The sequence below is a fragment of the Tympanuchus pallidicinctus genome, unplaced genomic scaffold, assembly GCF_026119805.1.
Source record: "Tympanuchus pallidicinctus isolate F22 unplaced genomic scaffold, pur_lepc_1.0 scaffold3, whole genome shotgun sequence".
Classification (NCBI taxonomy): Eukaryota; Metazoa; Chordata; class Aves; order Galliformes; family Phasianidae; genus Tympanuchus; species Tympanuchus pallidicinctus.
In genome coordinates, this window is record NW_026294747.1 from 37,236,181 (window position 1) to 37,260,686 (window position 24,506).

The 24,506-nt window shown below is 43.7% G+C and overlaps 2 protein-coding genes across 2 annotated transcripts in view; both read left to right on the plus strand.

Moving 5' to 3' along the window:
- Positions 1 to 1,038: 1,038 nt before the first annotated feature.
- On the plus strand, positions 1,039 to 5,621 carry FCF1 (FCF1 rRNA-processing protein). The gene is made up of 8 exons (XM_052693981.1): positions 1,039 to 1,101; positions 1,272 to 1,339; positions 1,467 to 1,541; positions 1,654 to 1,802; positions 2,240 to 2,312; positions 3,226 to 3,313; positions 3,732 to 3,826; positions 4,996 to 5,621. Exons 1-8 carry the CDS (start codon positions 1,099 to 1,101, stop codon positions 5,042 to 5,044), a joined length of 600 nt encoding a protein of 199 aa, XP_052549941.1. The 5' UTR covers positions 1,039 to 1,098; the 3' UTR covers positions 5,045 to 5,621.
- Positions 5,622 to 7,733: 2,112 nt separating this feature from the next.
- The window catches only part of YLPM1 (YLP motif containing 1), a 35,629-nt gene continuing 18,856 nt past the window's right edge, over positions 7,734 to 24,506 (plus strand). The window contains exons 1-6 of the mRNA XM_052696030.1: positions 7,734 to 8,723; positions 12,290 to 12,535; positions 13,419 to 13,613; positions 14,716 to 15,446; positions 18,069 to 20,420; positions 23,708 to 23,813. Coding sequence (XP_052551990.1) covers positions 7,755 to 8,723; positions 12,290 to 12,535; positions 13,419 to 13,613; positions 14,716 to 15,446; positions 18,069 to 20,420; positions 23,708 to 23,813 — 4,599 coding nt within the window. The 5' untranslated portion in view covers positions 7,734 to 7,754. The remainder of the gene's footprint in view (positions 8,724 to 12,289; positions 12,536 to 13,418; positions 13,614 to 14,715; positions 15,447 to 18,068; positions 20,421 to 23,707; positions 23,814 to 24,506) is intronic.

Sequence of the window (24,506 nt, forward strand, 5' to 3'; positions counted from 1 at the left end):
CAAAAGGCACAGAGCACACTCAGCCCTCAAGGACAAAAGCCACAGCAGTGACAAAGGTATCCACAACACAAATCTGCCCTTCTCTGTTCATAGCCAGCATTTATCACACATGCATTTACACGCAATTCCAAAGAAATATATGCAACATAAAATAATATAAAATAAGATAGCATAGGGAAACCTCAGTCAGTTATCCAAGGACTTTCCACGGCAGGTGAACGACAACAAGGACAGCAAGCTGTTTTCCCCAGGCCAAGCAGGTGCTGCTTTGCAGGGCCCTCCTGTAGGCTGCCCCTTCCCCTGGGCCGGGACAAATCTCTCATGCAGTACATTGGTGCTGCAGAGCTGATTTGACCAGCAAGTCAAGCAAAGCTGGCCACATTTAGGAGATACCTACAGGTTTCAGTAACCTCAGAAAAACCCACAGTGAAGACAAGAGCCACGAGTCCTGCCTCACTCAGTCCTCGTGCACAGGGTACCAGAACCCAAGCGCAAGGACATCATAAGCATTTCCTTCCCCGTGCAGGAGGGCTGTTACAGATCAAGTCGCACCGCCAGCAGAAAGCACAGCTTAGTAAGACTGAGGGCCACAGACCCTCCAAAGAAGCACAGGTATCAACATCCCCTCTGCTCTCCTCGAAGCCCATCAGCACAGCACCTCCAGCACGGCGCCGTTTCCCAGCGCACGTCAGCCCAGCGAGCTTATTAAAGAGCTGCATCCTCTGCTCCTCCGCTCAGCCCGGTGCCCGTCACCGCGAACAGAAGTGGCTCCGGGCCTCGGGAGGCCCCCGGCTCAAAGAAGCAGCCCCGAACTCGGCTGTGGCAGCAGCGAGCGAGAAGCGAAGCGGCCGCAGCAAGCCGAGTTCAGCGCTCGCGGCCCCGAGCCCGATGTGCCATCCTCTACGCACTGCGGTGCCACCCGCCCCGCCTCGCCTCACCCCGCTCCCAGACCGGCAGCACCCTTACCGAACACCCCCCTGACAGAGCCGCGAAACCGATGCCCCTTGCCGGCGGCCGGAAGTGACGAAACTCCCGGTCCTCTCAGGGGGCGGGACTTGTGACGCACATTGACGACGCCGGAAGTGCTGGCTGGGCAGCATGGTGAGGCGAGGCGGGCCGGGCCGGGCCTTTGGGTCTTGGGTCTTGGGTCTTGGGTCTTGGGTCTTGGGTCTTGGGTCTTGGGTCTTGGGTCTTGGGTCTTGGGTCTTGGGTCTTGGGTCTTGGGTCTTGGGTCTTGGGTCTCGCTCATCCGCGCCCGTGTCTCCTTATAGGGAAAGCAGAAGAAGGCGCGGAAGTATGCGGTGATGAAGCGCATGATCAGCCTGCGTGACCAGCGCATGTGAGTGTAGCCCGCTGCTAGGCCGACTCAGGCGGCGCCCCGCAGCTTGGCGGCCCGTTCGGCGGCGCGGGGGTCCCACTGGGGCTCGTCGCTGCCCCGCTCCAGCAGTGCGCGGACTTTCTTGCAGAAATGAGAAAGAACGGGCCAAGGCCCCCGCCAAAAAGAAGAAGGAGGATCCGAGCGCCATCAAGGAGCGGGAGGTGTAAGTGCCGCAGTGCGGGCCTCCTGGAGGGTGTCGGCCTCGTAGCCCTCCTTCGTTGTAGGATTTGGTGTCATGTCGATCACAGTTAATCGATTTGTATTCTTCCCTACAGCCCCCAGCATCCCTCCTGTTTGTTCTTCCAGTACAACACGCAGCTGGGGCCTCCTTACCACATCTTAGTGGATACCAACTTCATCAACTTCTCCATCAAGGCTAAGCTGGACCTTGTGCAGTCTATGATGGACTGCCTCTATGCCAAGTGTGAGTGTCTGCCTCACTTGCAGATTCCAGGTTACATAGTGCCATGATGTGTCCATGAATCACCTATTTGGCCTCACCACATTAACTGAGGGTAACAGAAATATTTAATAAAATATGTACTATAATCACAGAGCTTGTTGCAGATGGCCTGTGGTAGCCCTGAGACTTTGTTTTCTGACAGTCAGTGGTTTTAAATACTAATACTAACGTAAAGCAGTGGTATTTTAAAAATCTGAAATTATCATGGATTTGTCCAGTTGCTGCTCAGTGGCTTCACATTTCATCACTTTGTATCTTTAGCAGATCTTAGAAGTTTAGAACTGCAAACAGTGGGTTACAGAGCTCATGACAACTTTCTGAGCTGTGCTGTTGAGATCTGTACAGAAATACAGTTTTGTTCTAATACAGGCTTCTAATGCTGTCATTTTTGCATGTAGGTATTCCATGTATCACAGATTGTGTAATGGCTGAAATTGAGAAGTTAGGACAGAGGTATCGCGTGGCATTAAGGTACGTGCACACTATTCCTCTCTGCTTCTAGAACTTTGTATTTTAATACAAAGGAGACAGACAAGAAGAAATGAAAGAAATTTGCTATGATGGTGCTCTTGTACAAATGGATTGTAGGTCTTGAACTTGATTTTATTTCTCTGGCTTTCTGAGTTCAGTTCTTTGAGTTCAGTTTTAGATCACTTTGAAAACTTATATACTAGGTATAAATATCCAGCTATAAATTTTTTTTTTTCCCCTCAGACCTTCTAAATAACATTTTCTTCTTTTTCTCTAAATATTTAATTGTAAAAATGTATAAAAATAACGAAAAAAATGACTCAGGTCTTCTGGAACTTTTCACTTATGCCTCATATTTTTCCTCTTGCAGTAGGTAGCATGTAGTGGTAATGTAGAGCTGTGTCATTGTGTGATATCTACAAAACAAGTCCAGGATGGCTTGTGCTCTCAAGGTTTACTGTTCAGTTGTATTGTTTTTTACCATTTATTTGAGCTGTTGAGTTGTAAAATATATGAGTGCAGCCCTTAAATGTCTTTGAAGTTCCCCTTCAGAGGGAAAGTGAAGTGTTCCTGTATGAAAAGATACAAGGTACAAAAGATCAGCAGTAAGATCTAGAATTTCTCCTAGTGCTTGAGTTATTTCAAATGATTTTTCTCTGTTAGGCAAGAACTTAACATTACAGAGAGTTTGGAAACTGGTTTAAAAGAACTAAGAAATATTTAGGCAGATTTTATTATTTGTTTGCTCATCAATTCAAGTTAGTGGAATGTACCATTGGCTCTGTGGCTTAAGCCCTTGTTTAGAGGATAATATGCTGCATATCATAGAAAAGGGGGTCTGTGTTCCACCATACTATCTTACCATACATTTCTGGTCTGATTGCTGTGATGCTGCACATATGTATCCCCACAGAATTGCCAAGGACCCTCGGTTTGAACGCTTGCCATGTATGCACAAAGGAACCTATGCAGATGACTGTTTGGTACAGAGAGTCACTCAGGTATTTACCCACACTATGCTAATACACTAAAAATTCCTGAACCCTGCTAGTTACTCATGACTTAAGTTTCCAGCAAAGTAACTGTAAAATCTCATAAGAAGACGTTTTCAGTACTTAGCACAAGTTTATTTGGAGGGGAGGATATAATCTCCCCTAAGCATTCCTGTGGAAGGTAGCATCAAGAAGCAGCTTGAATGGGAAAGCTGTCATCTGTAAAAACTGCACAGTGTTTGAATGTTTCTTGGAGTCTGTTTTGATTAGCAGAATTATATTATTAATGTGTTATGGAATTCTCTACAAGTCCTAGGAGTGCTTTACTATTGACAGGTAGCCCTCTCCTGTTAAACGAGCTAATTGAATTGAGGCTTTTGCTTGCCTTTAGCACCAGTGTTGACTCAGGCTTGCCTCTTTTTTTCAGCACAAATGTTATATTGTAGCCACAGTGGATAAAGAGCTCAAGCGGAGAATACGAAAGATTCCAGGAGTGCCCATAATGTATATTTCCAGGCACAGGTAAGGGAATTCTGACAGAAAGGAATGCTGCCAGGCAGAATCATTGTCTGGCATGGACTCTATTCCAGTGTACTTCTCTCCTGCAATGTCTATAGTGCAGACTGTAGTAAAGAGCCTTGTGTTCACACAAAAGTGAAAGCATAGCTGCTGCTGGGATAGAGAACTTGTTGTAGACCTGCTTTTATTGCAGTCCACTTATTTGCTACCTGGAAGACTTCTTTCCTTGAGACCGGTGTTTCCATAGATACATCTTGCATAAGCAGTAGGAGGACTATGGGGCAGATGTATTCTACAGATTCTTGAGAAAAACTTCCTGTTCCATGTTCTATTTGAAATTTTTTTATATCCTCAGCTAAGAAACTGAATTTGATTCTTAGCTAAAAGCTGAAGCAACTTGGAAGGATGCAGCAGTTTCAAAGCAATGCATCTGCACAGTAAGACTTGTGAGATACTGTAACAACGCTGGTTTGAGTTTGTTTCCCATTCCTTCTAAAGCATTCATCATATCCAGTGTTTTAGTATTTGTTCAGCATTATGTACAATTTAGGTTCTATGCAAGACAGAAGTTCTATGTCAAATCCTTTCAAAGTGTGGTACATAATTTTGGTAGCATGGTAAAGAAATAAAAACGTGGAGAGAAAAGGGTCAAAGTCTTCAGATGGGATGGGAAGGATGCTGGGAGGCAGGTATGCTACCAGTGGAAACTGAGTGAACTAAAATGCAGACAGAAGCATGTCAGAAATGAGCAAGCTAATTGCTGTAAATACATGGTTTTAATTGACCTGCAAGTAGAAGATGGCATCGAATATTTTCCCTCCAAACATCTTCAGCCTTACTCATTTTGCCCATGTGTCATAAGTTGAATGGACAGGATTTTATTCTCCAGAGTGGTTCTGCTCCTAAATCCTATATTAGTTCTTAGAAAAACATTTTTTTTTCTTCTTTGGGGTTAAGGATTTCTTGACACTCGAACTCTGCAGGATAGAGGTAACTTTATAAAGTCTTTTTAGTTTTCTCTGAGGTAATATTTTTCTCCCTGAGGTTCTGAGCTGCAGATAGAAATGCAGCAAAGCTGTTTTATGTTCAGTCTTCCTACAAGCATGTTGCTGCACTAAGAGGGGAACAACATAGAGTAGGTTGTCTTAATAGGTTTTCCCTTTCTTTTGCAGATACAATATTGAGAGGATGCCAGATGATTATGGAGCTCCTCGGTTCTAACTTGTCCAGCCAAGCCATGAATGCCAAGGCCCTGAGCCAGCATAAAGCTCCTTCTTGTTCCAAGCCCTCCTGCTTTCCTCTTTGCTGGAACTCTGTTTGTAGGATATTGGACTGACTTCATGGCCTTGATCTCCTAGGGAAAAAAAACAACAACTTTGTGAAAGAGTCTGTTTTACTCATCTTTTTTCTGACTGCACCTGATAATCCATAGCTTGGAGAAGGATATCAGAAGAAGAGAACTCTTATGTTCAAGAATGTGCCAGATTCCCTTTTTGTTCTCACATGGTGATGGGTTTCACCATTCTGAATTAACTACTGGTGATATTCCAACTATGACTGAGAGTGGGACCACAGAGGTATTAGAAGGCTCTTATCTCTGCATCTGCAGCAGGATGAGTATTCCTTTGGTGAACTCCTTTGCATCTACTCCAAAAAGAAATTGGAATCTGAATGCTGGGGGAAAGCCGTCAAGTCTGCATCAATAGACTGCCTTCTCTGGAGCCATGGTCTGGTAGATTTTAATTGAGAGTCAATGGGCTTTTATTCAACTGCATCTCAATACAGTGAATGAAAACAAGTTGTGTCCTGCTTATGTTCCCTAACTCAGTTCACCCTTGTACATTGAACAGATTTTCCCTTGTTTTTGTAGGTGCTCAGTGCATATTTAATATCTCTTCTTACCAGTGCACCTTGTATTTAAGATATGATGGTATCATCTCACAGTCTGTCCACTAGGTCAGCCAGCAGTCCAGTGTTTTTGCTTAAATGCAGAGAGATGTTGGCATAATTGCATCTGGGATAGACCTCTCCCTTTTGTGTGATACTTAGGTGCTTTAAAGTCTCATGTAATGGAAGAAGAATGTGCTGCTGTTTACAGGAAAGTGTCAAACTGAAAGTTATTAGATTGGTCTGGACTAGAGTAAGTGGGGAGAAATCAGAGCAAATCTCACAGAGATCTGCAGTGTTGGCAGTAATGTGAGGAGGAAGTAGTCAGAAGAGTGAGGGAAAAAAAATGGTTAAGCACATGGAGAAAAGCAGTGGAAAAAATAATTCTGAGATGTATTGTTTCTGTCTTCATGAAGTTGCATTCTCATATCTTTTCCATTAGGCTTTTATTTTTAGTTTGCTCTTCTGATCTCTGTTCCTCTGTGGTGGTGAGAACTGATTTAGGACAGAGATAGGAGAGAAACTGAGAGTTGCTGAGTCCCACATGCTGTAGCATGGCTCCTGGCCAAAATATTGGAGTTGGGGTACAGAGAAAAGGGGGAAAACTTATACTCCTGGTGTAACTAAGAAAAAGACTAAACTTCAATAGAGCTTGTACCTTTCAATACCCTACACTAGTGCAGTCTTCAGTGTATGGCTTGAAGTCATATCCCTAAAGGCAGGCAGCACACAGTGAAGGTAGTAGCTCTCCTCTGCTAATAATTTCTTGTCCTTGGGAAATGCCCCAACAAGCTAATAACCTTAATGCTAGCACCTGCCTTTACAGATGTTGCAGGAAACTTTGAGAACACGTCAGACTTGCTCTCTTTGCTTGCTGTGAGCTCACCTACTAGTCTTATCCCTGGAATAATACCATACTGACACTTCTCCACCTCCAGACAGAAAGAAGGTAACCATCCAGCCTGAATTTTGACACTTTTAAATTGTACATTTCAAAAATAGTTTCCTTCATTTTCTTCTCTCAGTTGAAGTCTCTTATTTTTTTTTTAACCCAAAACTATTGCCATGAACACTTAAAGGCCACACCTTCTCAAACAACGACTGAGAAATAGCTGTAGGATTTGATCTGCTTATTTGATTTTCAGAATAATCCTAGTTCTAAAAGACTTCTTCAGGTACAAAGTTACCCAGAATTTTCCCTATGCAGATAACTTGAGATAGCCTAGACTGAAGGAGTCTGGAGGAGAAATAGACTGTTGCTCATGGTTAATACCTGACAGAAGTCTCTTAGGTGCTGAAGAAGTCAAAGGCACAGCAACCTGATGAACTTGTGGGATGTCTTGACGGCTGGCAGAATGCTTAAAATTGCCAGACAAAATGAAAGGATATAAAATAACAGAGCTGTGTGTGCATATTAGGGTGATCTTCCCAGAGAGTTGTCTCATAACTGAGTTCAAACTTCGCTGGAAGCTTTTCTCATAGCTTCACAGCTGCACAATGTGTCATTTGAACGCGAAGCCCAGCTTTTCCAGCTAAGAGGACAAAGCTTTTTCCTGACCTTCCTCCTGCCTGCAAGTCTTTGGATTTCTCAACTGTTCTTTCTTATAGGGCGGAGGTGCTCAGTTCTCCAGCCAACTAGGGGTGGAGCATCAGAACAGTTGTTCGAGTTTCATGGACTTGGACTCCGCTGCCAGTGGAACCCGGCGCTGCCCGGCCACACATAATGGAGCCCGGCTCGGCCCCGCCGCTCTCGTCTTCCGCCCGGCCGTGCCAATTAGGGGCGGGCGGAAGCGCGGGCGCGGCGCTCTGCTCTCGCTTCCTTCCCTCTCTACGTGCCCCGCCGGCGGCACGGCGCCCTCCCGTAGTCACGTGGCCTCCCGCCGGGAAGCGCCTCCCGACGCTCTAGCTCCACTCTCGCGCCGCTCTATTGCCCGAGAGGGCGGAGCGCCGCCCCGCGCAGGCGCCGTGGGCCGTCCGCGCCGCCGCCGCCGCGGCCTGTGGAAGCGCCGCGCTCTGCTCCGCTCCGGCTGCCCGCGGCGCCGCCATGTACCCGGCCTGGGGCCTTTACGGGGCGGCGGGGCACTACCCGCCGCCGCCCACCTCCATCCCGCCGCCGCCGCTGCCCATCCCTCCGCCCAACGTGCCGCCGCCCGCCGTGCCGCCGATGCCGCTGCCCAGCTACCCGCCGCCGGGCCCCGCGCCCGCCGCCGCTGCGCCGCCGCCTCCCGGCGGCACCTCGGGCTTCCTGAGCCTGCAGGAGCAGCACCTGGCGCAGCTGCAGCAGCTACAGCAGATGCACCAGAAGCAGCTGCAGTCCGTGCTGCTGGGGCCGCCGCCGCCGCCGGGGCCGCCCCCCCCGGGGCTGCCGCCGCCGCCGCTGCCCGGCTCCTTCCCGGACTGGCAGCAGCCGCCGCCCACCGTGCCGCCGCCGCCGGTGCGCAGCTACCAGAAGCAGTTCTCCCACCGCGAGCCGCCCCCCGCCGCCCGCAAGCCGCCCCCCGCCGCCGCTTCCCGGGAGCGCGACGGCGCGGAGCCGCCCGCCGGGCACGGAGAGTGGGGAGAGCCCGCGCCTTCCGAGCCCGTGCCCATGGACATGGAGCTGTCGTCGCCGCCGCAATCCCCGCAGCCCGCCGCGCAGCCCTACCTGTCCGCGCAGCCCTACCTGCCGCCGCCCGCCTCCTCCCCACCGCCCCAGCCCTACCTGCCCCGCCCGCAGGCCTCGCAGCCGCCGCCCGCCTTCTCCGAGCCGCCCCCCTCCTACCTGGAGCCCCCCCCGGGCGGCGCCGCGCCGCCCTTCCTGCCGCCCCCCGCGCAGCCCTACCTGCCCCCCCCGCAGCCCTACCTGCTGCCTGCGCAGGCCTCTCCCTCACAGTCCGCTCCGCCCGGGCCCGCCGCCAAAGCTGCCCAGCCCCGCTTCACACCCCCGCCCGCCGCCCTGCCCGAGGGAGGCTCGGAGGGAGGCACGGAGCAGCGCGGCACCCCGCAGCCCGACCCGGCTACGATGACGCCCCAGGTAAGGGCTCCGTCCGGCTCCCGCAGGTTGCGGTGGTATCGTGTGCACCCGTGGCGTGCATCGTGTGGTTCCTTCAGTTGGTTTTCCATCGGGGACCATATGTCAGCCGGTCTGTCTGGTCAGCGTGGAGCTGTGGTACCCCGTTCTCTTTGACTTTCTGGAAATAAGCTTTCCGCCACATGGGTTCAATCTTCTGCTACAAGATGATACAGAGCTTCTTAGGGAATACCCTGAAATAATAGTTCTCACACATGATTCTTACAGTTAACTGTGCACTTCTACGTGTGCACTAGGGCTGAAATGACTGCATAATGTTAGTCCAAGTGTGAGTACATCAGTGCAGCTCTGTATGCGTGAATTTAGGCACAGTGCCGTTGGTGAAGTGTGGACAGAGGTGTGAGGAGCCCCCAGCTGTGTGTGCACCACCCTTGGCCTCGCTGGGGCTTTTGTAGCCCTTAGGGGTCAGCTCAGGTAGTTCCAGCTGCAAGAACAAAGTATAAATACTCTTAAGAGTGAATGGATTTTATTTAAGCTTGAAATACGCAAGTTCAGTTGTTCTTTGGATTCTGATCTGAAGAAAATTTGTAGAAATTTTGTATCAGACTGAAGTCACTGAGATTAACTTTGTTAGTTCTTGGGACATCTTTAATTTGTATCCATTAGACTTCCATACCTGCACAGAAATAGCAATGGAAATGTATCCTTTTTACATTTGTACCATATAATGAATCACTGCTCAGCGGCGGAGTGCTTTTAGTTTGCAAATGTGATGTTATGAAGACTTCAGACAGTGCTAGTTAATCTCTTACAGGGATACCAATGGGGCTCATATTTAGTACCAAAACCTTGACAAGTCAGTTGTTGAAAGTGAATAGCATTGAAGGTGCTGCTGAATTCTTGAATTGTTAAACTTCAGATCGAGCAGTGAAGTAATTTGTCCCCCCACTGTGTAGCCAGAAGTGTCATAAGTGATAGGAGGAGAGAAAACCAGATTGAAAACTGAGAATTTTGGGTCTTTGTCAGAGTGACTTTACAGCCTTTGTAGCATGCAGAGAACTGGGTGCATTGAAATCTCTCAGTGGTGCAGGCTTGTGTTCCTCAGAACCGTGCTTCTGGTGGTGTGTGTTCTGGTCACATCTGTTGTGGTGCTGATTTCAGCCTCTGTGTAATGCAATAGGCATAGTCTCTTGGTCAGCCAATGGTGGAGTAAGTGCTCAAATAACTGAATGTACTGTCAGGACTCTTCTGCATTACATCAGTGCTTCTGTTTTGTTCAGGAGCTGCGGAAACTCGTGTTTTCACTTTTTTCTCACTTCTCTGTTAGAGCCTGCAGGGCATGTATTACTGACTTCATCTGCTGTGAAAACTATGAGACAGGATACATTGCTGTGTACAAATGTCCTTGTGTGAATCACTGGTCATACTGTGATTTTCACCCCTTATCCAATTGTTTGAGGAGGATCTCTTGGGTCTCTGGGTGAACAGAATTCTGTGACGGTGGCTCAGTGGTCATTCCTCCAGAGGCACAGCATCCAACACCTTTGTTCTAAGTCACCTTATGATGCTGTTTGAGAGGGATAAATGTAAACATCTTTTGTATAGCTGCATTGTGTGCTCCTCCCTCATGCTTACTAACTTACTAACCTCATCTCTCCAACTTGCAGCTTTTACAGAAGTTATTTTTAAATAACACATTGGTATGTTTGTGTCTGCTAGGCTTTTGACAGTGGAAACCCACAGTCCCTTTCTGAGTGTCAGGTGGGCTCTCAGGGGAAGCTTATGCTTCTCTAAAACCTGTTTAAAGACAAATAGCATAGTTCAATTTTGAGAAATCCCGTCAGACAATGCCTTCCACCGTTGTTACCATACTTTTTCTATTAGTTCCTTGCATCCCTGTCTTTTGGATTCTTTTTGGTTTGTGAGGAGGCTTTTTACAGATTGCTGTTCTCATCAGTGTATGCTTGGATGGAAAGGGAGAACAGTTGACATGAAAGCTGCAGGGCAGTCACAGATTCTCAAAAGTGGTGGAACTGACATGAGAACATAAGAATGGTTGCGCTGAGTCAGACTAAAAGTACAGTGTTTTATTATTCTGACTTTAACAGTGACTAAAAGGAGATGCTAAGAGAAGAATTCACAAATAAGTGAATAGTGATACTTCTCTAAAATACAGGAGCTGCCTTGCCGTGACTGGTGTCTTTGTCTGTAAAATCTGGAGACTTTTCTTGTTGGAGCTTATGTGGTTGTGCCTTGATGCCATGGCAGTTCATTGCTTGCAGTTCTCTGGCAGGGACTTGCATAGCTCAGAGCTGTCAGGTAAAGAGCTGCCTCCCACCAGCTTTAAGTCTGTGTCCTGCTAGTCTGATTGATGCCTGGTATTTGTGTATTACAAGATGAAGTGAGCTAATGGTTCCCGCTTGGGTCTCTCTAATGTGCATGGTACTGTAAGTGTTGAGATACTCCTCTTTAGTCTCTTATTCTTTACTTTAGTGGCATCTCACAGTGCTTTGAAGCTGCTGTCATGTACTGACAGTACTCTGATTGTAGCCTGAATTATTTAAAACTGAAAGCTGAGCCACATCTTAGATGGAGAATTCTTTAGATGGAGCCATATCTACTTTTTCAGCTGCTGAGTATTAATTGTAGAATCACAAAGTGGTCTGGATTGAAAGGGACTTTTAAATATCACCTTGAAACCTCCCTGCCATAAGCAGACATAAGAAACATCTTCCACCAGATCAGGCTGCCCAGAGCCCTATCCAGCCTGGCCTACAACACCTTCAGGTCTCCAGGCAGCCTCTGCCAGGGCCTCACTACCCTCTGAGTAGACAATTACCCCCTCATACCTAATCTAAATCCCCCCTTTTCTTGTTTAAAGCCATTCCCCCATGCCCTGTTGCTGCACACCTTGATGAAGAGTCCCTCTCCTGCTCTCTTGTAGGTCCCTTTTAGGTACTGGGAGTAATTCAGAGTAATCAGAAATCAGTTTCTAAGTATTCTTTGCTGGTTTTTGGGTCGTATTTTTTTTTCCTAACCCCTCTTTTATTCAAATATTTCCACCATGATTATTCTGCCATCATTTTCATACTACAGGTGTGTGTTCTCTGTTCATGCTCATCATCTTTTTGAACATTTTATCGTTTTTACTGCTCCCCTGCTTGTATTTGTTGTCCACCTTTTCTCCTCCGTTTTCCCTAAGTTAGTCTCTTAGTAAGTACACTCACTTGATAGGAATAAAAAGCATTAACATTAGCAAGCATGGTACCTACCACATGTCTCTACTACTTGGTCATTTTTCTGCTTTTTATTGTTGTTTTCCTTAATTGAAATCTCTTTGGAGTGAGGAATAAATTTGTCAGTCTTCCATGCCTCACGTATCACTGAGTTTTGATTGAATCTTTTTACTTTCATTGCAGTACTGCTGATAACAAAGTGAGTTTTCTCTCATATAAACATTTTTCTAGAATATTTTTATTCTGCATGATCATTAATGACTATGATAAATTAAAATTCTTCGTTTTTTTTTCGCTGAAAGCCATTTGTCTTAGAAAATTTGTTTATTGTAGGAACAGCAGCAATACTGGTACCAGCAGCACTTGCTTAGTCTACAGCAAAGAGCAAAAGCCCATGCTCAGGGACAGCAGCAAATGAAAGGCCCAGGAGTAGGGAAGGATTCATCTGAGCAGAGAGCAAAATCTGAAGAAGGGAAAATGAGTGCTTCAACTCCGCAGTCTGAACCTCCTCCGCTTAATGAATCCTTGCCTCCAGCATCTAAGGAAGATGAGTCTTCTCTTGCATCCACTGAAACTCAGGTAGGCTTTGCAGAGAGATGCTGCTCTGTGTGTTGTGCTAGATGGGACAAAACGCAGGAAATATTGTCATCAAACTCTCATATACTGTGTAATCAGAAATACAGCAAAACAATCTTTAAAGAACATGTAAGGCCACAGCAATAATAAAAAATACATTCCTCATATTTAGACTTGCATAGATACTCACACATGCACCAAGCTTGACCCACTTGCACCTTCTCCAACACTGTCATCTTTGTCTATGAGAAACACGTTGTGACACAGAAGTGCAAAATGAAGTACTCTGTAAATGAGGAATGCTATACTTAAGGCTCTGTTTTCAGTGCTTCTCTTGCTCGTTGTCTGGTCTGGCTCTCTTTTTCTCTGTGTATAATAGTTTGTCTGGAAGCCAAGAACTTTGTACAGAGTATTTAGTATTTTGTCAGAGTGCTTAATGATAGTTGCTACGTAATGGACGGAGGTCATTATTTCAGTGTTTCAGCAGATTACTGTGGCATGGTAGGCTGCCCTATAGTATGTGCTCTGCTTTCACTTACGATATGCAGGTTTTCATCAAGCAGCAAAATTATGCACTTAAAATTATTTTGTTTCGTCATGAAAATGCACAGTTGTCTCCCTGCATTTGCTGTGAGCAGCACAGAGCAGATCTGTGTTAATCTCTTACCTGTTAGTTTCTGTATGTATGAAAAACCTAATCCCCATCTGCTTAACCTTTAGATCAGACTACATAAGAATAGAGGAGATAAAAATCAGAACACTGGAATACAGAGTGATAAGATAATGAAAGCCGAGAGGATTCTTGTAAACTGAGTAGCAAACAAGTGTTTTTCTCTTCTGACAGAAACAACCTTCCTTTATTTATAGTATTTGCCTGTTTCTCTAGCTTAATATTGATCCTCCTGATGACCCTGAGGAAGATTTGAGACTGCAGCAGTTGCAAGCAGCAGCAGCTCAATGGCAGCAGCATCCCCATCACCGAGTTGGATTTCAGTACCAGAGAATAATGCAGAAGCATGCCCAGCTGCAGCAGATAGTACAGCAGTATCAGCAGATCATGCAACAGCCTCCACATCTGCAGGTGAAACATTCAGGAGATGGTATTTGATATATTTTGTGAGTGACCTAACACTAACGGTCTGCTGAAAAAATGAGTAATTGAGTGATTTCTCATGGTCAGCTTATCTGTCTAATTACTTTTTCTGCATGGACAGAAGTCTGTATCCCTGTTTCCTATTATCACTCAACTTTAGAATGAAAAAAAGTAGCTTGAGAGGTGATGACAAATCTTTAATAGGATAGTGAAAATAAGAATTTACACTTTTAATATTTTCAGGCATATCTGAGTGATACAGGAGCAGAGTTGAATACAATACAGACCTTACTCAGCTTCTGATATTTTCCTGATTTAGAAATCATGCAGGAGAAAGTGAGCAGGTGATTGTGTGAAGTAAATTGGTAGCTGCCCTATTTCATAATTTTGAAAAATGTGCAGTGATGAAGTAGAAGTCTTAATTACGAATTTGGATGATTATATCACTGTTGAAACCTTTAAGTTTTTTAAGTAAACATTAATTGCTGTATTAGTTGAACCAGCTTTTTCTGAATTGGAAGAGTTTGTACATTAAGCATTTATTTATAGCTTGGGCTGTCTGTTTAAAAGATCTGGAAGTATAAGGCCCGAAATCTTAGAACAGGTCAAGCCCATCAGTATTAGCATCTGAGGAAAAACTGACTGCACTGTGCAAATTATGTCATCCAGAAAAGGTTTAAAGAAAAATAACTGCTTGTCGCTGAAGCAACTCTCCACAAGTTAGTAAGTTTAGAAATTGAAATTCTGGGAAGTAGTCACATACTATATGTGCCACAAGGGTGAAGATTGATTTGTGCTTTAGTAGCTGTTGTTTGCATTAAGTAATAACACAGCTTGAAGGCCTTTGGCTATAGCTTTCTTTAGCTTTCCTGTGTAAAACAAAATAGTCTTCTATGCATAAACGCTTGCCCTCCAGTCACTCAATGAGTAAATTGATGTTAGGTGTCGGAGTTTGCTTTTGTTTGGTTGTAGTTCTTCCTCAAGTATCTGCAAAAGTCAGAAGTTGTGATAGGAGGAGTGACGCTAAAATATGTGACTCTGACAGTAACTCAAATGGTATTTTGAAGTTATTCCTGTATTCTCATTGTAGACAATGTCAGTGGAGATGCAGCTGAGACATTATGAAACACAGCAAAAACAGTTCCAGCAGCTTCATAAAGACTGGGAGCGATCAATGAACCAACAGTGGCAGCATCAGCTTCAAACATATCCTCATAAAGACCAACTTCAGGAGTATGAGAAACAGTGGAAAGCATGGGATGAACAGATGAAGGTCACTCAGTCCCATCTGCAGGAGAAAGTGAGCTCACTTCAAAACTTGAAGAATCAGTATCCTGCAAATGTTTCACTTCCACCTCCATTTGTTCCGTATTCCCAATCTGCTCAGGGTGGCATTCCAGTTATGCCTCCAACTTTGCCTTCAACTACACCTCCACTGGTTCCCCCACCTCTATCGTCAGTATCTCAGTTATCCAACTCCTCCTCTGTCCCTTCAGGATCCAGTTCTCAAAGCAGTCAATCTACTGAAACACCAAGGCCAGCTCTACTTCCCACTCCTGGTACCTACGCATCAAAAATATCTAGTTCACCTGTGTATTCAGCTTACCATTCTCAAGGAAGTTCATCCTTCAGCTCTTCAGACCACGGAAAGTCTCAAGTTCACCATAATAAACAAACTGAGCAAGGATGTGGGGAACTGAAAACCCCTTCTGCATTGTCTTCAACATACACACCTACCATGCAGGATAAACCAGTGAGATCAGGTGGATTGCTTCCAGATCCTCCCAGATCAGCACGTTTCGAAGGCCCCAGAGGTCCTCGGTAAGGATACTTTCATTGATTTATACATGTTTGAGGCTAAATGCATTTTGGTGATATATTAAGAAATGAAACATTGTCTTATTCTCAGATTTTCCTGAGGTCATATGAGGTGTGTTTGGCAGAGGTTTTGTGTATGCACGTTATGGTCTGTATTTATCTGATTACAGCAAAGATAAGTAAATTCAGTTCACCTAATCATTTCCTAAAGTGGAACACTTTTTTTTCCTCCTGTTTCTCTAGTGAAATGCTTCAGCATGCTGCTCCCTTTTCATCCTCAGAGATACAATTTTTCTTTTGTGAAAATAGGAAAGATGCTGTAAATATTTTATGCATCTTTGCCATCTTTAGCTTAAAGATGATAACTCGCATTTGGAAGACTGACCTTTCACAAAAAGCCGTATAAATTTCCAGCATTCCATGTGCGGTACTTGGAACACAATTTAGGAATATCTAAAGCAAAAGTGTTGAGGAACAATCCCTCAAGTCATTGATGGATTAAGTGATTGCTGTAGATGATGACACTTAAATGAGCACATTCTGAAAGGGGTTCAAGAAAGTATCCAGATATCTATTTAGTTAAATATACTACCATAGCTTATTACTAGAAATTTAGTTTTAGAGAAGAGAAACAATTATTCTTTGTAGTCCAAATCCATTGATTGCAGAAAGAAATGGTAAAACTAAGAGTGCTTCACCTGTGCTTTTTCTTTAACTTCTCTTGCTGTGAGATTTCTGTAGCTACATCTTTTTTCTATTTGCTGCACTTCCCAAAATGGCTGCCGGATAAGAGAGTGGTGGTCTTTGTCTTGCATGCAAATCAGTGTTTTTCCACATGTGTAGCATTACTTAGCATTCAAACAGCTATAAATGAGAAAGAAAGAAAGAAATGATTTGAGTCTTTGCCTAACACTGGGATTCCTTTTGTTTTCTATAACATCTGGTAGTTTTGAATTTGAAGGTAACTGTCTTTATTAAGATAGAGTTTTATTAAAATACAAATCTGCATTTTTTCAAGTAGATGGTCTGCTGCCTTACTCTAAATGTGTCTGCTACATGCTTTGACCTGAGAACTTGGTTTTTGAACTGTTTTCTTTCCATAATTGTCATGATATCAGTTTGCAAAAACAACATCTGTTGTGTGTGGTCATTAGTTCAAGGCTGGTTGAAGTGATGCCTACTAAATTTGAAACAAACAGACAAACAAACAAACAAAAACTCCAAGAAAGTAGACTGTGGCTTTATTTCTGAGGACACTTGCAGTATTAAAATAGCATAACTTTTGAGCATTGCTATATTGTGATTGTATGAATGTGCTATGGCTTTCCCAAAAATCTGTTTACTATTTGTTCTCAGTATCAGCCATTGAAATTTTTTATTGAACTTGTGATAAATTAAAAATGTAGTTGTTAAATGGTACTATCCCATAGTTAACAGGTAATGATTGGATGTATGAGGAGACACCCATCCACTCCATTTTAGCAATTAACATTTATCAAAAATCTGTAAAGAATTTCCTTAAACTAATTTTCTGAATTTAGGGGATGAAGAACATCTTACAGTACTCAAACTTTTCTTCTAGTTATACCTCCCGTGTATCCTTAAAATTCAAGATATGTTGCTGCTTTACGATTTCTTTTTTTTTCCCTCATCCTGTTTATCTTGACCTCCTTCACTCCAAACAAAATGCAGTTTTGTTCCAAAAGAAAATGTGCTTTCTACTTTTTCATCTTAAGAGGATTATTAAAATTCTTTCATGTTGTGTAAATGATCTAATTTGGTAAATTGTTCACTGAAACCTTAATTTCTGCAGCAAGTCAACTGCTGCTAGTAGGTAGGCAGTAATGAATTTATATCCATTGAGGCACAACTGTAAATCCCAAACATCCAAGCAATTTGAGTCCAGGCACAAGTTCTATATTTTGTGTGAAATGAATTTCATTTGTTGTAGCCTGGTAGGTAAAACAGTATTGTGCGTGTGCAGGTTGGATTTTTTATTATATGACTGTGAATTATTCTTTATGTTTGTTTGCTTGACTTCTTGTGTTCAAGCAAGAGCAGTTGTAGGTGTTCTCAAAAGGAATTGAAAACAAAACAAAACAAACAAAAAAAGGGATGCCATAAAAATGCACTTGTTTTAAGCATATTGTCTTGCATGGAACTTAATATCACAAATTGTTAAACAGATCCTTTCTGTAAGTATGTATAGATTTTCCTGTATGCCATTCATCACCATAGCAAAGTAAGCTTGCTGCATAGTATTAAAGCAAAAGTTCAGCAAGTCCTATTCGTTTTCACAAAACTGAAAAGCTGAAACTTTTCTCAGTCAACTTTGGAAGGCTTGTGGTTTTTTTTTTTCCCTTTTTAAAGTCACATTTAAATCCTGAGATACTTAAGTCAAGTTTCCTTTTTAGGGTCTGCAGCTGGTTTAAATGTCTTCGTTGTGCAATGTTGAAATGGAGATTTCTTCTCTCTTCTTCTTCTTCTTCTTTGTTCTGCAAGTGGTTCAAATGGGTTTGGTTCTAAGGCACACTAGAGTACATGAGTTAAATCAAGGAGGTGTGAAATCTTTTTTTAGAGTTTGATATATTCATTTGAGTAAAATTGCCTTTATTTCATATACAGATTTGATGGACCTCGAGGAAGAGGATATGACAAATTTGAAGGCTCAAGACCAAGAGGTCCCCGTTTCGACTCCCAGCGCACAGAAGGACACAGGTCACGTTTTGACCGACAGAATACTGACGGACAGCATATGAGTAGATGGGGCAATATCCCACGTGGACCAGCAGGACAATTTTATACTTCTCAAAATACATCACATGCACATGGTTCTCGACCTGGTGGTCCACGGTGGAGGGGGCCTCGGCCTCATTTAGGACAGCAGCAGTCACAAACAGACTCGAGATCAGAAAACAAAGAGCCTTTTACAGACGTAGCTGGCAATCAGCAGACTGTAAGTGGAACGCAATCGCCTCCTGATGTGAAGAGTACCAGTTCCGTTGAGCCAAATGAAGACCTTGCAAACACTCAACAGGAACCATCCAAAGCTGAAGTCAAAGAAACCACTTCAGACCCTCCTAAAAAGTGGACGTGGAGTTCACATGATCCTAATGAGCAAGTAGAAGAGTCCAAAGCAAGTACTTCACCTATTCCAAACCAGAATTCAACATCCCTTTCTAGCAATTCTGTAGCTTTGCAGTCAGGTGTTGCAAGGACAGGAGGTGCAGTAACCCCTGTAACAGGAAATGAGGATCTGGATTCCACAGACAGTCAATTGCTTGATTCAGATAGTACCCAGGGCTTACCTGGGCCAGAAGGCAGAGGGAAAGGGTCTTTTATACATGAAGAAAGAGGCAAGGGGCATATAAACAGAGGAAGAGGACAGGGCAGAGGGCAGGGAGATGGCCGTGGCTGGGGAATGGGCCGTGGCCGAGGCATGGGCAGGATGGATGGCCGAGGAATGGGCAGGATGGACGGCGGCCGGGGAATGGGCAGGATGGACGGTGGCTGGGGAATGGGCAGGATGGACGATGGCCATGGCTGGGGAATGGGCAGGATGGACGATGGCCGTGGCAGAGGATATGTGTACAGAGGGAGAGGGCAGGCTAGGCAGGCATCCATCCGTGGCAGGGGCATGTTCAGGAGAGCAGGCAGCAGGGAAAGGATGCCAGATGGGCGGTCAGGGAGCAGGGAGAGGATGCCAGATGGACGATCTGGCAGCCGAGAGAGGACGATGGGTGGCCAGTCTGATAGCCGGGAGAGGGTGATGTCTAGCCGAGACAGAGAGCTAGCTGAGCGGCCAGGCAGCCGGGAGAGGGGACAGAGGGCAGGCAGCAGGGAAAGAGGCCCTGTCAGGCGGGCAGGCAGCAGGGAGAGGGAGCCCATGCGGCGGGCCGGCAGCAGGGAAAGAGTCCCTATCAGGCGTGCTGGCAGCAGGGAGAGGGTCCTTGTCAGGAGGGCAGGTAGTCGTGAGAGAGGTCCTGTCAGGAGGGCGGGTAGTCGTGAGAGAGGTCCTGTCAGGAGGCCAGATAGCCGGGAGAGGGAAACAGGAGGCGATAGGGATAAACCAAGTCACCTAGGAGATGACCCTGACAACATGCCTCCTTACCATCGAGATGAGACACTCAGGGGTTCTTGGAGTCATGAAGATGAGAGAATGCATGAGGAATTTCCTTTGGATAGTAGAGATGACCCTTCGATGGAGCATGAGCATTTGGATGACTGGGAAAGAGAACAATACTGGAGAGATCACAACTCTGATTATCGGGATGATTCTGTAGATCCATATGATAGAGATGACAGGCTGCCATCTCACCATTCAATGCCTCCATTATCTCCACTACCAGCACTACCTCATTTATCATCTGATCATGACAGACGAGATTCATGGTGGGATGACTGGAAAAGGCCAAGGGAGAGGGAACTAGAGAGAGATCTAGATAGAACTGGGAGATCCTCAGACATTTATGATCAAGATTTGGACAGAGAATGGGATAATAGAGACTGGGACATGAGACCTATGGATGACAGAGAAATGGGGAATCGTGACCTGGATATTCCCCCACTACCACCACTACCACCCCTTCCACCTCTGGACAGATATCGTGAAGACAGGTGGAGAGAGGATAGGAATAGAGACCATTATGACAGAGACCTCCGAGACAGAGGTGAGCTGAGAATTCGAGAGTATCCGGAGAGATATGACACGTGGCGGGAGAAACAGGACTTTGTTCCTGAAAGGAACGACTGGGAGAGGGAACGGTTGTCAGATAGGTGGTATCCAGACGATGGAGACAGAGTGAGGTCTTTGGACGGTCAGCTGGATTCATCCCTTCTTCCGCCTTCACATTCCTCTGATATGCTGGGAACAGATTCCAACCTGGACTCAGAACAGTCCTTGGGGGGAGTGATGGTCCTGAGCCAAAGACAGCATGAAATAATTCTGAAAGCTGCCCAGGAGCTCAAAATGCTTCGGTGAGTTGCCTGATTCTGTCACATTTGGCAGGAAAAATAAGTAGACATTAAATTATTATTATTTTTTTTAATCCACTTTCATACTGTTGCGTGTTCTCTAGAATTTTGAACTTCTGAGCTGGTACACTTCAATTGTATAGTATTGAGTGGGAAATGTTAACTTCCTTTTGGACATCTTCATGATAAATGTTTCTTGTCATGCATTAGTATGTTCTGATGAGTTTACTCACTTCTGACCTATCTTTCTTTTTTATTTCCAATGCAAATTAAATATTCTGTGTTTGCCAAGAAGCAGCTAAATTTTGGTGGCCAAAGATTTCGTAGGGATTGTGAATCCACATCCAGTTTCAGCTGTTAAGTAGGCAAGTCAATCATATTGTAGCTTTAACTAGCCAAATGGACTAATTGGATGTGAATGAAATTTTCAAAATCTTGATCAGCAATGAGTTGCCTCTGCAATTGAGTTGTTGGTGATTTTCTCATTTTTCTTTTGTTTTTTAAACTGTTTACTCCCTTTTCTCATCATGGCTGTTTTAAGAGCACAAAATTTACTTTTAGTAGTATTTTCTCTTTTTATTTTGCTTTACATATAGGTAGTACTAGTTTTAAAGCTGAGTTCCTATGCGGGGAAATGCACTTCATGTATTTGTAAAACTAATTACTAAGAAGCCTTGTTTGACATCAATCTGTTTCCAGTTCCAGGAGTCATCTCACTTATGTGCTTTTCCAACCTTGAGAAAAATGTTGGAGGAAGAAAACTTTGTCCTGATGTAATTTCATGACCTTAGCAAGCTCTTGGAACCTCCTTTTTCATTATGTTCATTAACTAATGTAGTTGCCAAATAGGTACCATGAGAACGAACCTGTTGCGTGGTGCTTTTGCTTCTTAAGTATGTTGTTACTCCCACCACAGCTCGCCCATAAAGCAAAGCTATCAGAATAGTTTGGTGCTTCTGTGGAGATGGTCCTTGTTTTCCAGATTTCTTCAACTTACACATGAATAGCTTCATTTCTTTTCACCATAGAATGGCAGTAGAAACTCACATGGAACAAGTTATTCAGAGTATTGCTATCACAGCTTTCATGGGTGAACTTATTTTTTTCTTAAATAAAGAGCATTCTCCTGTTGAATAGGGCATTTTCCATTAGTTACTTTTCAAGATGCAGCCACATCACCTTGACCAATCTTTCCATTATTCTCAAAAGAGCTTGTTGATAATTACTTTGTAATATTCCATTATCCTCAGGTGAGTTTGGTAATTGTTTCAAATAGTCACGTCAAGATCTATGTTGGAGTGATTCCTTATTTACATAATGGAACCTATTTAATTTTTGAATACTGCTCACTTTTTAATTGAAGTATGGTTTGTATGTTTGTTTTCTTTTTAGAATGTTCCCTCATTTGAACCTGTAGCATCCTCAGTGAATAGTTTTGTCCAGCTTGATTGACATTGCTTCTAAGGATCAACATAAGAGCAAGGACAAATAACCAGGAGGATATGAATGCAAGGCAAACTCGAAATGCGAAAGTTAACAAAGAGCTCATATTAGAAAGCATCTGTTAAACCCCCTAACAATTTAATAGGGATTTATATCAAAATAAGTAATAGAATAATATCCTCTTCCACATCAGCAATATCCTAGGGTTCAGTAAATTTAGAAGTAGAAGGAGGAGGAGAACACGCACCTTCTGCACAAACATTTTCTTTGTGATTTGATGCATAGGTTTTGGTGCATTAAATGTATTCATGAGAAGACCAGAAAGATAGGTTTCTTCCATTATATTCTATGAATGAGATTCTATGAGAGATTCATGTGACCCATCCTATTTGTGAGCCACTGAGAGATAACTTAGGATTGATACCTAGTAAAGACAAGAGTTTTAATTTCAGAGGGAGGATAAGCTAAAATAATGAGCAGTTAAAGTGAATGTTTAGTTATCTCTGTTACATTAAACCATGTTGAACAATATAGAGATGTTTTGCACTTTTCTTGAAGCCGTTTTGTTTTCAAACTCTTAAGATTACTAAGCATCTGTCCCATATGGAGGCCTTCATTGCATGCAGAAATGCAAGAAAAGTGATTTTTAAAAAGAGAGAGTAGAACCGTACTTTGGGAACCACTGCATCAGTGAATAATTTTATTCAAGCTGAAATACTTACACATAGAAATGAAAATGGTATAGATATGCATGTCTAAGTCATTAAGAAGGAGAAATACAAATATAATATTGATACTATTGTTTGTAAATTTGATATGAGGATATTCTTAAAATTAATTACACAGGTACTTTGCATCAGATCCTTCCAAGCAAGTGACCCCAATCTGAATGATAGAAATAACTTTAAGGAGACTGATTTTTTGTTGTTGTTGTTGATTTTTTTTTTTTTTCTTACTTTTTTGATCCAAGAGCTACATTAGTAGTATGGTACATCATTTTTTTTTCACCTGCAAAGGTGAAGCCTTCATCTGGCTTTGTTCTTGTTGTGAATATGACAGCATAGTTGGTGCTGCATACTGTTCTATATTTATTGTGAGGTTTATTCTTCATAAACCTGCCATAAAGAAGGCATAAATGCTGGCAATTGCTCGGTCTAATCTTTGGACTAATGCAGCACATGGGAGCCCTTTCTGTGAACCACATTGCCCCTGCAATGGATGCTGAACAGAGGCATTGATGGCCAGGATGGCCTCTGTTGCACGTAGTACAGAGGGATCCTGCTCTAAGTTGTTTTTTGGGTGCTACCATAATACATGCAATTAGTATGATCAAAGATTTACTACAATTAAAAAAGAAAAAAAAAAGGGAGAGAGAAAACATTGTGAACAAAAACTGAAAGGAAAGCATACTGAATAGAAGTTTGTAATCTAGTGGTTGCAGCATTCACTGCTGTCCTCTTTTCTGCTCCATAAAAGAGGAAAACGAAAGCTAACATTACCACTTTGTTTTTAAATGTTGGCATCTCTGTTATGCTTTGTGTTGGCCTCAGTCTCGTCAGCGTGCAACCTAGAGTGAGCCCCGGTGCACTTAGGCATATCCATGGGGCTTCATGTTTGCTGGTGTTGGTGGAAGCAAAAATCCAGCTTTGTTCTTTACTGTTGAAGCAGAGTCGTTCTCGCCAAGTTTAGAGGAAGTCTGGTCAAAAAGGATGCAGCTAATATATAAATGTTTTGATGGCTAGTAAGGTGGATGTGAAACAAGGATTTCACAATCAGCGTTGACCATTTAATGCCGTATTCTCACTTAAGCAACAGACTGATACAACTTTCTTGTGATTCATGTGCAGAGAGCAAAAAGAACAGCTGCAGAAGTTGAAAGAGTTTAAACCTGACATTTCCACGCAAGACTCTCCAAGATCACAGAGCACAGGCACAAGACCAGGTGCCTTTCAGGTAAATCCATTTCAAGACAATGTAATGTGCTGGTGGTAATTGCTACCCGTGTGTATTTCAGGTCACTTCCATGCTCTGATGATCAATCTTTTTTATGGAATTACCTCCCCAGCAGTCCTTACAACTTCATCTGTCTTTTGTTGAGGCAGAGCAACTTTGTGGTTTCTTTAGATTTTCCAGAGCCTATTTTAGTCATTCAGTTCACTGTGTCTTCCAAGCATGGCCTACAGGAGAGAGTAGCTCATGAGATCTAACAGTCTAAATTGCTGTAGAATGATGTGCAAGAAGAGGTGACCTCTTGTAAAGTAAGTTTGCAAGATTTGTGAGAAGGCAGACCCTCCTTTTCCCCATCTAGCTACGTGGGATTGCTGTCTTTGAATACCAGATTGCTCTACTCTTCCTGCTTTAAGGGCTCTTTATACTTTGAAGAGGTTGAGAGGAAAGAAAATTGAGAATAGTTCCATCAGAAACTCAGATCAAGTGGGCATTAGTTTGCTTTTGGCTGTCTTTATTAGGAGTTCTCATTACCATCTAGAATATTGTGAAGTGCTTTAAAGCTCACGTTTGTGCACCTCCATGCCTTCATTTCCTGTTGTGCTGTAAGTTATTGTTCTGCTGTTTCGTCTCCTGATTGGTCCTAAGAACTCTTCTCAGATGCTCTAATTTGTTTTTTGGTATCTCATACCAGGTCAG

Excerpts from the sequence above, each read along its gene's own strand:
- FCF1 (XM_052693981.1), top strand. Across the intron at positions 1,542-1,653 it reads GCCATCAAGGAGCGGGAGGT|CCCCCAGCATCCCTCCTGTT; the intron begins GTAAGTGCCGCA and ends TCTTCCCTACAG. Across the intron at positions 3,827-4,995 it reads ATGTATATTTCCAGGCACAG|ATACAATATTGAGAGGATGC; the intron begins GTAAGGGAATTC and ends TTTCTTTTGCAG.